The sequence below is a fragment of the Numida meleagris genome, unplaced genomic scaffold, assembly GCF_002078875.1.
Source record: "Numida meleagris isolate 19003 breed g44 Domestic line unplaced genomic scaffold, NumMel1.0 unplaced_Scaffold180, whole genome shotgun sequence".
Taxonomy (NCBI): domain Eukaryota; kingdom Metazoa; phylum Chordata; class Aves; order Galliformes; family Numididae; genus Numida; species Numida meleagris.
Window position 1 is genome coordinate 485,790 of NW_018363597.1, and position 12,939 is coordinate 498,728.

Consider the following 12,939-nt stretch of genomic DNA (forward strand, 5'->3'; position numbering starts at 1 on the left):
CGGTAGTGCGTCACCAGGTTGGTCTTCTGGTTGAAGCTCCTGCCACACAGGAAGCAGGTGAAGGGCCGCTCGCCGGTGTGGATGCGCCGGTGTGTGATGAGGTTGGGCTTCTGCCGGAAGCTCTTCCCACACTCGGGGCACACAAAAGGGGTGTCATCCTGGTAGCTGCGCTGAGTAGCCCGCAGCTTTGGTTTGCCGGAGCCACCGTCCTCCTGCTCGCCCCCCGCCAGTGCCTTCTCGTTGGCGGCGTGGATGCGCTGGTGGGCCAGGAGGTTGGCCTTCTGGCTGAAGCTCTTGCCACACTGCGTGCAGGGGAAGGGGCGCTCCCCGGTATGCACGCGGCGGTGGGTCAGCAGGTTGGGCCGCTGGCTGAAGCTCTTCCCGCAGTCCCCACACCTGTAGGGTTTCTCCCCGGTGTGGATCCTCTCGTGAGTGATGAGGCTCTGCTTCTGGCGGAAGCCCTTCCCGCACTGGGCACAGCGGAAGGGGCCGGTGCCAAGCTGGGGCACCCAGCAGCCCACCCTGGAGGGCAGAGGGCTGAGGCCGGCCGCGCCGTCCCGCTCCGTGCCCGCCCGCTCGGGTGCGCGCTGCCCGCCATGGAACCAGCGGCCAGAACTGCTGGCACCGGTGGGGTACAGCTCCAGAGAGCCTGCGGCGACCCCGGGCTTCTCATCGGGCTGCTCCACCTTGTTTGTTCGGACAGGCTCAACTAGATGTCAAAAAGATTCAGGGCGTTAACATCAGCGTCTTTTACTCGGTTTATAGCACCCTATTAAACCAGGAGGTTTAGGACCCTTCCCAGAGCCCTATTCCCCCGTGGCTCGGTGAGTGCAGTGCTGGCAGGCAGCACTAATGGCAAAACATTCCCATTAACTGGCCTCAAATGGCTGCAAGCAGCTCTCCAACAAGACCGTCATCCCCTGCCAAGGCCAATTTCCAGCAGTCCCAGCGAGGACACATGCAACACCTACCTGCACAGGGGCTCACGAGGATCTTGCTGTCCTCCTGCATCTGCTGGCCTTCAGGGAACGGCTCCTCCGACTGTTTAATACCGAACAAGCCACCGGGCTTGAAAAATCTGTAGCCTGGTTGAAGGGATAAGAGCTGGTCACCATGAACTGTCACACTGCAAAACACGCATTCGGCATACACATCATTATGCTGGAGATGCCTGCGTTAATTCTCAAATAAGCTAAAATTAACTAAGCCTCAGGGCATCGCTTTCATCTATTTTAAGCTTCTGCTGCCTGAAGCATAATTAAAGATAAAAAGAAATACAAGCTCCATGCTCCCTCCTCCTGGCAACGTGCGCTCCAGTGAAAGGTGAGAGAGAACACCGCTCCTCGGAAAACAATGTTCTTTCCAAAGTCTTTCATAAACTCACCCAAGTATCCTTAGATGTTACCTGACGCTTTTATGATGGGATTTCAAAGGCTACCACAAAAATGCAATTAATTACAACATGAACCTCCCAAACAGAAGAAAAGCCTACATCTGCACAAGAGGAGCCCCGCTGCCAGAGCGGCTGCAGCGCAGGTGGGGGGTTTCCTCCCTGGGTGCCACACTTGCACACATTTATGTACGGTTTCTACTCCCCCCTCTGCTCCTTCCAGCCCCGCTGCAGCCCCTCCACCAACTGCACTCCAGAGAATGCAGAAATGCAGCACCAAACCCACTCCCTTGCGGGCGAGCCCCCACCAGCCCTGAGCCCTCACCTGTGCAGGGGTCAGAGGGGATCTCTGCACCCGCAGAACCCAGCTCATGTCCAGCCCTGGGCACCTCGTTCAGCCTGGGGTAAGGCAGCAGGTTCAGGATGTGGGCAGGCTGCTCCAGGAGAGAGGAGAGGCGTTTCAGCAGCTGGCCATCGCTTTTCTGGTTTGGTTCGGTTTGGTTTTCTCTGTTCTTTGGGTTTTCACCACGCACAGAAGTGCTTGGCATCATCCTGGCACCCTGAGCGCTTCCTTGGCCTTTCCCTCGCGCAGAAGCCGGGTGCTAGGAGGTTTCACAGGAACCCTGTGATATTTCCCACTGTGCCCCTAAATTGTTTCAGCACAACACAGCTGCCTCAGCTCCCTTATCAGCAGAGCATTGCCTGGCAGAGACCCTCAAGAGGAGCCTGCTTTGGGCCGAAGCTCCGTGCCCACCGCCCTCCTGACCCAGGGTGACCCACCCGGGCTACCTGCAGCTGTGACTGCTGAGCCCCACTTCCCAACCAAGCCGGGGTCAGGACCAGAGGAGGAGATCCCTGAAAGCGCCCAAAGCAGCTCTCCTGCAGAGCTCAGCACCCATCCCGCCCACCTTCCCTCCCCAGGACTCCTCTCTTCCTCCCTCAGAGCTCTGCTGCAGTTTGGCAGGAACACAAGGAGAACAGATGGCACAAGGCACTGAGACCAGCCAGCGCTCTGATGACTGTCACAACTTCAAGAAGTGCCAATTTAAAAGGAAAAGTCTTGCACAGGACTAGCGGAACCTCCTTGGGTTACAGCATTTCTAAACGACGAGAAAAGCAAGAAACCACCAGGGGGGTTTCCAGCCCCGGGGAAACCACCAGAAAGCCACCACCACGGAAGCGCCGCAGCACAAAAGAGGATCAGCAGCTCCCCCCCGCAGCGCGCTGCAAAGCGGCCCTCAGGGACGGAGCGCGCCCCGCCACCGCCCCGCCGTACCTGGGGAGCCCCCCCCGCGGACATGGTTCCCCCAGGGCCCAGCTGGCACACGGGGGGGACGCCAGCTCTCGGGGTGACGCGGGGCGGCGGCCTTCCTCTCCCTCCACCTTCCAGTGCCGGCTTGGAGCTCCCCCAACTTCCTCCAAATGGCTGCTGCGGGTCCCTGCGAGAGCAGAGCAGAGTGAGCGCGGGCACGCGGCGCGGAGCAGCGCGCAGCGGGGAGCGGCTGGGCGGGCGCCCGGACCCTCCTCCTCTGAGTTCTCCGAGGGGAAAGGAAGGAGCCAGCGGTGGGGCCTGGCCTGAGTTCAGAGCCTCTGTTTACAGTGCAGCCTCCCGCAGCCCGCGGTGCTGCTGGGATTTGTAGGCGCGGGGAGGCCCCGTGCTGCTGCCTGCAGGGAGGGGGAGGCCGCAGCTGCGCGGCCCCACGGGGACATGGCCGTGCCTGGCCAGACTCGCTCTGCCCAGAGCCTGGCACCAGCACCGCGTGCCCCAGCTGCAGGGCATGCCCGGGTGCGAGCTGAGCAGCCTTAACCCCATCTCACAGGGTGAGGCTGGTTTTAGGGAAGCTTCAGACAGAGAAACACATCTGCTTTTGCTGAAGGGCCACGGGGCTCGCTGCTTCTTCCAGCAGCAGCCCAACAGGACGCGGTCCCTAAGGACACGGTGACAGCCACAGCGCTCCCACACGAGTCCCACACCACTTTATAAAGACTCCAGGGCTCACATGTGTCTCAGCTCTAGCTTGGCTAGCACAGAACACTTGATTCAAAAGTGATGCTGTTGATTATGGAACACATTGGCACCGAGAAACCACTGCAGTCTCACAACCTGGGAAACTTCACTGTTTCCAGCCAGCTGCCCAGCACCCAAGGCAGCACCGCAGTGTCCCCGAGCAGCGCCCAGGGCTGGAGCAGGACAACACTGTCACATGCTCAGCACCTCCTGGGCCCCACGTCTGTGCTGCCTGTGCCCTACAGACATCATGTGATGAGAAACCCGAGCCCTTGCAAGGCTTTGTGTGAAAACACCAAGCTGTGAGTAAGCAAGAGCGTGATTGGAAATAGTGCAAGGTGGGTGTGTGACTCTCTTCCTGCTCGATGGTTACAGCATCTTGCCCAGCTCTGCAGGGCCACAGCTTTTACAAGGACGTTCCCTGGAGCCCCAGTTGTGTTGGGGATGCCTTGATAAGCACCTAGCCCTAATTAGGATTGCTATTTAGGGAGATCTGCTGCTGAGAGTACTAGTAGCTCAGATGTGAAGGCTGGGCTGTAAGTTGATCTGCACAGTTTGCTGTAACTAATGGCTCTGGGTCCTTGGGTGCATCTGACTGTGCCACACAGCTGTGGGCCCAGAAACTCTGTATCCTGCAGGCATTGTTAGCCAGATATTGTGCCACTACAATACTCTTAGTCACAGAGAGTGATAACATCCATCAGGTATCAATCATCACAAGGGGACCAGCCCACCAGAGGTGAGTGTGATAGGGGTAGGGGTTGGGATCCTCTTTTTCAGGACCTCTTTGTGGGGCTTCCTTATGGGCTTCAAGACCTCTTAGCAAACCTCTAAGCATCCAGGCAGATGTGTCTGCCTCTCAAAATTAGACTGGATAGCTTCTTAAACTCAAAGTCTATTGATCCCTAAAAGTCTCTATGCTTTGCACCAGGCCTGCCTCTAGGTCTCTTGGCTGGACCCTGGCCTCTCTCTAGGCCTTTAGGCCTCCAGACCATTCTCTTCGTTTCAGATATCTGGACCCCTCGGCCTCCCTGTGTGCTATCAACCCTCTTGGCCTTGAGACCTCTCCTGGGTCTGAAGGCTTTAAGGCCTCTTGGCCACCTTCCTGCCTTCCCTCTTGCTCTTCAAGCCTCCAGGCCTCAAGGCCTGCGCTCCACGTTGCTTGTAGACGTCTCAGCCTTGGGACAGATGGAGAAGAGAGTTCTGAAGCGCAGCAGCAGTTTGCTCACGATGGCCCCACGGCCGATGCCCACGTTTCAGCCTCGGTGCCGTGGGGAGCGGCACCCACACGACATCTCCTCAGCGCTCCCATCCTCAGGGTACGGCCCTCTGCATCTCCCCCGGGGGCAAACGGGTGGAGTGGCGGGAGCGGGCGAGGCTGAGCCTCACCCCTACGGGAGGCCTGAGGAGGGCCCCGCCGCGGCCTGCACCGGGCACAGTAACTGCCCCCCACCCCTCCCGGAGCCCGGCCACCGCCCCGGCCCCTTCCCGCTCTCCTCAGTGAAGACCCACCGCCCCCCGGCCCGCCCCCCTCACCCTGCGCCTAGGCCTGGGCCCGGCCGGGCCCTCCCGTTGCCATGGCGACGCCCCCCTCCCCCAGGCCCCGGGGCCGCCTCCCCGGGGGGAACTCACGGCCGCCGGCGTCCCGCGACGCGCTGACGTAGACGCGACGGTGACGTCAGCGCGGCAGCGACGCCGCGAGGCGCGCGCGCGCGACTGCGCGGGGGATGGGGAAGGGAGAGGCGGCCCCGCTCTCCTGCAGTCTCGCGAGAGCGCCTCGCCCCGCACTTCCGGCTCAGTGCGCATGTCCCGCGGCGAGACTCGTAGGCCCGGGGGGTGGGGCGGAAGTAGCGCGCGGCACCATAGAGACGGCAGAGCACTGCCAGAGCGTCCGGAAACGCTGCCGTAGAATACCGGAAGTGGGCCAGAGCGTCCCACTCTGACTCTCATTGTGCACTACAGCATGAGGTTACATTTCTGTTTGTTCTTAGGGGATCCCCAGCAATGTATCCCGATGCGTTAGGAGGAGCTTAAGTCAGGGAACCAGGAAGATGAGCGCAGGCCCAACGATAGCTTTTATCAATCTGAGCTGTCCGTTGAGTGATTTTATGAAGCGTTTGGCTCCCACGGGTCTCCTAGTTCCCATGCACTCCCCTCAGATGCCCAACTCACCCAAAGGCAGCAGGGGAGTATCACCCCCTCAGTCCTCTTCATTTATTTCTTTAAGGAGATCTGTGCGCTTGCACAAACAAGTGAAGTATAGGAGAAGTAAAATTGGAGTTAAAAAGTCAAGGAGTCCAGTCCCTGAGCACAGTCCAACCCTGAATAGGCATTCAACCCGTTCCAAGCACAGTTCACGTGTTTCTTTTGATTTTTATCTTTGGGAAATTGATCTCTTCAGCTCTCCACCTCCCCTGTGGCTCTGCCTTTGTCCTGGGGCAATGAACCCTCGAGTCAATCTCTTTTGCTGCCGTATTTGTTGCTAGGAGTACCAGATCCTGTCCTTCTCTCAGCCAAAGCTTTGTCGCTCCAAGTTCAGAGATGCACTTGGTTCCCCACTTTGAAAGAATGTGCAGGAACGTCCAGAGTTCCTGGAGTTCTTAATTGCACTTACCCGTGGAGAGAAGGAAGAACTCTTGCCAAAGATGAGACATACTCAGTGTTTGATCACTAGCTGTGTGTATCTGATCACCTTTTCCAGTCAAATTTATAGGGTATGATTTCCCATGCAAGACTTCATAAGAACCAACTCCTTCCCTAACTCTGGGAATTGTCTGAATTCTCAACAATGCCACAGGGAGAATTTCCACCCCTTTAAAATGTTTTTCCTGACTTAATTCTCCATTCTGCCTTTTTAATCTTTGGTTCCTTCTCTCTACCTGACCTCTTGACTGCCGTCTCCATGGGGTATGTGAGTCCCACTTTATTTGCAGGAACCCAGATATTCCTTGGGTAATTTCTGCTACAAAAGGAGGTCCTATATCTGATGAGAGTCCTCCCGGAATGCCAAATCTTGGAATTATTTATTTCAGTAAAACTCTGAGTACTTCTCGTGCTTTGTTGGTTCAGCACGAGAATGCCTCAGACCACCCAGAAAAGGTGTCAGCCAATGCCAATAAATATTTATGCTCATTAATCTTCAGCAATTCAGATAAAAAAATCCATTTGCCAATATTCCCTGCATACAGAACCCCTTTTTACCTCACCTGGAGGAGATTTACTCCTAATTTTAGGATTGTAAGACAACTCCTGCACCACTGGACAATACTTCTAGCAATCAATAACATATTGATTCCTACTGTGTATCTTCCTACTGCTTCAGCAAAAGCTTCTATTTCCATATGAGAACTCTTGTGTGTCTTTTCCATTTAGTCTTCACTGTTGGAGAGGTCGCTACACATTGTCCATGAGGTGTTGCCCACCATCCTTCAGCTGTTGTAGTACAACTTACTAGCTCTGCTAACTTACCCTCTGTTTTTATATAAACAGGAGTCTTAATATTTTGGATCTTCTGGGGAAGTAAGGCTCCTACAGTTACTGACAGTGATGTTTTCTTGGCAGCTTCATCTGCTCTTCCCTTACAAGTCCTTACCTTGCTATTGTTCCAGTTCTTCAGGCAGTACATTAGCAGTGTAGGGCTGTTCTTAGATCCTCGGGAAAGCACTGCTCAGCATGGCTGAGTATTTCTTCCCATTGCTAGGCTTTCCCATGCAAAAGCAAGCAATCTGCGGCTCTGCTGTTCCGAGGGAATGCAAAAGAAATCATCTTTCAAATCTAAAACTGTAGGGTAAATATCAGAATCATCTATAGTTGTCTGCAAAACGTGAGGGTTTGGTGCTACAGGATGCACATCGGTGATTAAACGCTCTCAAATCTTGCATTGATCAATAACCACGAGGAGGTGGCTTTTTAAAATCTTATTTCCAATCTCACATCTAATTGGTTGCAAAAAGGGTTTAACCTCTTGCTTTCCCGTGGCCCCGACTACTGGCACAGAACACTTAAAGGTCCTTCAACAGTTTACAACAGGAGAAGTAGCTCTGGTATCTGCTAAGAAGTCAGTAACTGAATTCCCTGAGACCTCTTCTAAATGTTGCTCTTCTTCCTTGGCTTGTGGCTTGCAGCATAGCCACTGTCAGGCAGCCCGGCTGCGTTCAGCTGTTGTTCTGTTTATCTCTTTGTTCCTCTCCTACTCCCCCATTGTTACATATCCCATTGGCCATTCCATCCCCCAAGCCCCCTTGACTTTCTGCAGCTTCTCCCAGGCTTCAGGGCCAACTGCCCAACGAACAACACATCAAACAAAACCATTTTATTCTCTTCCCCTTCCAGACAGAGGTCAGCCCACCTGTCTCACATGACAGCCCATAAAGCGCTGTCAGTTCCTTGGCTGGGCCCTGTGTCACCTGCTGTGATTTGGAGCTATTCTCTGCTTTGGGTACCCCGTGTTGTACCCCGTGTATTATTAAGTGTTGATGCTGTTTCATCGTTAGCCCCCAAACTCCTTTCCACCAATTTACATTTCCATCTGGTGTCATAACCATTCTGTAACACAAAGAACAAATCAACATGCGGAATTTCATCCCACCAATCTACACGGTGACAGCATGGCATGGATTACAGTATCGCATTGTCATTCCAAGTTCCCATTTCTATCCCCATCATCCAGTTTAGCCACTGGCCAGCACCACAGACAATAGCGCCTGTCTTCAAAGACAAGTTCAGTCGTGTTGTGATTAAGAATTCCTCTACTTAATCACTTTGGCAGTTTCGAAGGTGATTGTCCTGCCCTGGATAGAAGTACATATTGCTGTGTCTGAGGGTACACGTACAAAGAGTCGGCTGAAGATCAGTTCTTGGCTGACAAGGCCATGAGGTCCCTCCCTTCATCCCCCCACCTCGGCCTCCTCTTCTCTGGGCCAAACTTTTATAAAGACTTGCTTTAAAACAAGGTTTTCTTGTCTTATTTCTATCACTGTTAGAATAAGTCAACCAATTCGTTTCCTTACAATCCAGCTCCATGCACAGTGGCACACTTCTCCGGCTTGAAGGATGCAAGCATTTCCCCAGCAGTAGGAACGAGGCACTGTGCTATTCCTCTCTCCACCGATTTCCCTGGTTGCCTTTTCTCCTCCTTGGAGAGCAGAGGAGGGGTCCATCAGGGGTTGGCACTGAGCTGCTCGGGTGGTATTTGGGCAATGCTTGTCTGTGCATGGTGTAAATCCTGCGTTGCCCTGTGTGGAGTTGGGGGTTGGACTCAGTGCTGAACCTGGTGATCCTGCTGGGTCCCCACTTTGCCCTGCAAAGCCTTCCCCATCCTCACGGCCCCATTGGGTGCTCTCTGATAGTTTTATGGCCTCATACTGCGGTGCCCAACCTGCATGCAGCGCTGGAAGGAAGCACTGCTGGTTTGGAGACAAAACCAGCCCTTTCGATCCAGAAAAACCCTATGGAAAGCAGCCAAAAGCAGAGGAAAACTGTAAACCACAGGTGTGCTCGACATGGCAGGACGCAGAAAGCTCCCCAAAAGTGCCAGCCCTGTGTGCTGCTGCTTGAAGGGCTCCTGGGGGCGGGGGGATTTGGGCTGTTGTTTGCCGTTCCATCCCCACCGTGGGGCTCAGGATGGGGGCCCCCAGTAGCTCCAGAGCCATCGCTGCTCTGCTGCCCAGGGCCAGGTCTCTGCTCTGTCTCTACTCCTTGTCACCTCTCCCCACTGCGTTTTGCTGCGCTGGGGACGGAGGAGACGATGCCGATGGGGTCAAGGCCGCCGGCATCCATCCCCGCGCGCCTCTGACCACTGCTGCGGCCCCTCCTCTGCGGGGGCTGTGCAGGGCCGTCCGGTGGGCGGAAAGGGGCAGTTCCCAGGAAATTGGTTAATGAGAGACCAAAATCAACAAGCGGCGGGCAGCAGGCTGGCCGGGCCGCGCGGCGGGGATGAAGCGGCTGCTAGGCCTCGCCGTGGCCGTGCTGGCGCTGGCGGCCGCCGGGCAGACCCCGCTGCAGCGACGCGTGGTGAAGGATGTGCTGGACTACTTCCACAGCCGCAGCAACGTCCAGTTCCTCTTCAGGGAGCAGTCGGTGGAAGGGGCCGTCGAGAGAGTGAGTGCCAGGGGGGCACGGGGACCCCCGTCCTGCCCCAGGGTGGCTGTGAAATTGTGTGGGGTGAAGGATGAGCTGTCACCGAGTGGGGGGGCAGTGGGTGGCATGGTGTCACCGCCGGGGATGCAAAGCACCACGGGTCCCCGCTGGGCTGGCACGGTGATGCCTGCTGGCACGGCACAGGGCTCAGCTATTCATTAACTGTACTGCGGGTAGGACTGATCAGAGGCTGGTGCCCTGCTGTCCCCTGGCAGGACACAGCTGTCCCCTGGCAGAACACAGTGTCCCGCTCCTGTCCCCTCCCCGGCAGGGAGCTGGGGCTGTAGGGTGGGTTTATGCTGAGAGTTGGGAGCCTCACTGCACGGTCTGGGGTTGCTTTTTGGGGCTGGGGGCCCTCTATCCCTACTCCTGGCCCTGCTGGCATGCTGGGCCTGGGTTCAGTGCCACCCGGTCCTCGCCCATCCCAAGGCACTACAGCAGTTCCTCACTCCATGGGGACCCCAAAAATCCCATGATGAGCTCTGGTGAGCAAGGCACAGCCCCCAGCCCCTACCCCTTCACCTCTCATGGGACATTTCCCCTGTACCAGGTGGACTCATCGGGGACGTTCGTCCAGCTGCGCCTTAACCTTGCACAGACGGCATGCAGGAAGCAGACACAGAGGAAGCAGAACTGCAGGATCACGGAGAGCAGGGTGAGGTGGGGGCTGCACCCCCCGAGCAGAGTCCCATCCCCAGACGTGGGGACGGGGTGGTGTCACCCCTTCTCCCTCTCTCCTGCCCTGGTTGCCGTGTGCCTGTCCTCTCCACCAGGGCTGCTGGCGTTGGGGGTGACGAGACACGGCCATGCTCAGCTCCACGGGTGTGGGAGACGTCCCCAGGGCTGGTGGTGGGGGCCGGGTGCTGGGACCGGCCGTGACGGCCGCGTTGTCTCCGCAGAGGAAGCCAGCCTGCTTAGCCTGCTACAAGTTTGACAACAGCGATGTCCCCAAGGTGCTGGACAAGTACCACAACTGTGTCCCCAGCCACCACCTGTCCGTGAAGGTGAGCTGTCCCTGAGGGGGCTGGGCTCTAAGTGGTGCTCTGGGAGCCAGCACGTCCCACAGTGGTGCCAGCGCTTGTGTTCTGCCCCGCAGGAGATCAAGCACCGTGACGAGGCTGAGTGCAGGGCCGTGGAGGAGGCCGGCAAGGCCAGCGATGCACTCTATCTGCCCGGCATGTATGCTTTCTCCAAGGGGCTGCCGGCCTAGGTTCCCCGCGCACGGTAGGTCCCACCTGGGATGGTCCTCCTGGGTGAGCAAGGAGAGCTGCAGGCAGTGGGTTCCTCCTGCAAACAGCCCTTGGCACTCCCTGTCCCTTCTCTGCAGTCCAATGGCCGCTGCATTCCCAGCCTAGAAGGAGGATGCTGGCATGGGGCCCCCCAGCCCCCCAGCTTGCTGCCCCCCAGCGCTGTGCAGTGAAGGGACGGTCGTCCCGCGATTCCCCCCCGGCAGTGTCCGCATGCACCATTAAACCCCAGCTCTGCCTCTGTTTCTCTGCTTCATTCCCACCCGGGGCGGCCGTGCATGGGGCAATGGGGGGGGGCCCCACGGCCCTCCTGTGCTACCCCCCAGCCCGGGCTCCGCTCTGCTCTGTGGGCACACTGGTGGTCTCAGGAGGAGGGATGGGGATGTGCAGGGGCTCATCACAAAGCAGCAGAGACCTCAGGGACAGCACATTTACTGCACAGCTGTTCCCCGGCAACAGGACCCCGTGACCCCCCTTGGTCCCCGCATGCAGCCCCCAGGTCCCCACCCCTCTTTGCAGCGTGGTTGCTTGGGGACAGTTCCAAAACCTGCCAGCCCTTCTGCGAGGGCAGGAGTCCGTTCTCCACGTCCAAGGTCCCCATGGAGCCCCCGAGCTGGGGACCCGCAGGGGTCCGCCCTGTGCACACGGGGACGGAGCGGAACGGCGCACACGGCGCGGCCGCCTGGCTGGGCTTTGGGATGCTCAGAAGACGTAGGAGCCGGGGTCGGCGCGCCCGCTCAGCGCCCGCTCTGCCTGCGCGATGGTGTCGTCGGCGCGCCGGCCCAGCTCGCGGCACTCCCGCAGCGCCTCGCCGAACTGCCGGTACGCCTCCTCCACGATGGAGCTGCGGCGCGGCGGCGGCGGCTCCCAGAACCCGGCCTGCACCCAGGGCTGAGCGGCGCGCGGCGGAGCGGGGCCGGGGCCGTGGCCCAGCGAGCTGTCGAGGTCTCGGCACAGCTGGAAGAGCTCGCTGCCGCGCCCCGACACGCGCTCGCCGTCGATGTCCCGCAGGCCGGGCAGCAGCTCGGGCAGCGCGGCGCGGTAGGCGGCGGTGGAGCACACGGGGTTGGTGAGCTGGCCCAGCGCGTCGCGCAGCCGCAGGCTCTCCAGGCGCCGCAGGCCGGCCAGGCAGCGCAGCTGCTGCAGGCTGCTCACCTGGTTGCCCGCCAGGTTGAGGCTCTGCAGGCTCTCGCAGGAGCCCAGCGGCTCCAGGCTGGAGATGCGGTTGCGCGAGAGGTTGAGGACGGCCAACGCTTTGAGGCCGGCCAGCGGGCCCAGCTGCGAGATGGCGTTGCCGGAGAGGTCGAGCCACTCCAGGTTGGCACAGTCGCCCAGGCAGCCCAGGTCGGCGATGCCGCGGCCGCGCAGCTTCAGCAGCAGGATGGACTCCAGCGCGAACTCCCCGGTGCTGGCCTTCAGCAGCTGCGCCGTGATGCGCGTGCCCTCGCCCTCCTCACCCTTCTCCGCCCGCGCCTCCATGTTGGGCTGCGGGGATCCGCACCGGCACCACACCGGCACCGCTCCGCAGGGATGCGGGGAGGGATGCTCGGGGATGGGCAATCAGGGAGGGATGCTCGGGGATGGGCAATCAGGGAGGGATGCTCGGGGATGGGCAGTCAGGGAGGGATGCTCCGGGAGGGTTGCTCGGGTTCCTCAGGGCTGCTGGGACCCCTGTGTGCACGCACAGATCTCCCACCCCTGTGCTCCTCCCCCTCTCGGGTGCCCCCGTTTCTCACCCCCCCCGCCCGCACTCAACGAACTCCGGCTCCCGGCGGCCCCTCGGCTCCGCCTCCCGTTGTCATGGCGAGCAGCGGGCGGAGCGAACGGCGCCGCGACGCAACGGCACTGCCCTGCACGAACGGCGGGGTGGGGGGACGGACAGACAGAGCGGGGGACAGATGGATAGGTGGGTGGAGGGATGGGTGGAAGGATAGAACGGAGGGAGAATGGGTGCCTGGACAGACAGTTGGACAGATGGGTGGAGGGATGGATGGTATAGGTGGATAGATGGGATGGATGGGGGAAGGATGGGACAGATGGAAGGAGGGGGAGATGGATTGACGGGTGGATGGATGGATGGATGGATGGATGGATGGATGGATGGATGGATGGATGGATGGATGGATGGATGGATGGATGGATGGATGGATGGATGG

The 12,939-nt window shown here is 58.7% G+C and overlaps 4 protein-coding genes across 4 annotated transcripts in view; 2 read left to right on the plus strand and 2 right to left on the minus strand.

Annotated features, from left to right (window-relative positions):
• LOC110390689 (zinc finger protein 169-like) overlaps window positions 1-4,887 on the minus strand; it is a 12,932-nt gene extending 8,045 nt beyond the window's left edge. The window contains exons 1-4 of the mRNA XM_021382107.1: window positions 2,667-4,887; window positions 1,716-1,992; window positions 972-1,085; window positions 5-709 (exon numbers count right to left, since the gene is read on the minus strand). Of these exons, the coding sequence (XP_021237782.1) occupies window positions 5-709; window positions 972-1,085; window positions 1,716-1,992; window positions 2,667-2,690 (1,120 nt within the window). The 5' untranslated portion in view covers window positions 2,691-4,887. The remainder of the gene's footprint in view (window positions 1-4; window positions 710-971; window positions 1,086-1,715; window positions 1,993-2,666) is intronic.
• LOC110390697 (GTPase IMAP family member 8-like) overlaps window positions 1-12,939 on the plus strand; it is a 685,191-nt gene that overhangs the window by 48,514 nt on the left and 623,738 nt on the right. The window lies entirely within an intron of this gene.
• Window positions 9,245-11,026, plus strand: RARRES2 (retinoic acid receptor responder 2). Its single transcript, XM_021382198.1, has 5 exons — window positions 9,245-9,497; window positions 10,087-10,191; window positions 10,436-10,540; window positions 10,633-10,760; window positions 10,864-11,026. Exons 1-4 carry the CDS (start codon window positions 9,333-9,335, stop codon window positions 10,744-10,746), a joined length of 489 nt encoding a protein of 162 aa, XP_021237873.1. The 5' UTR covers window positions 9,245-9,332; the 3' UTR covers window positions 10,747-10,760; window positions 10,864-11,026.
• On the minus strand, window positions 11,263-12,871 carry LRRC61 (leucine rich repeat containing 61). Its single transcript, XM_021382183.1, has one exon. It carries the CDS (start codon window positions 12,260-12,262, stop codon window positions 11,486-11,488), a length of 777 nt encoding a protein of 258 aa, XP_021237858.1. The 5' UTR covers window positions 12,263-12,871; the 3' UTR covers window positions 11,263-11,485.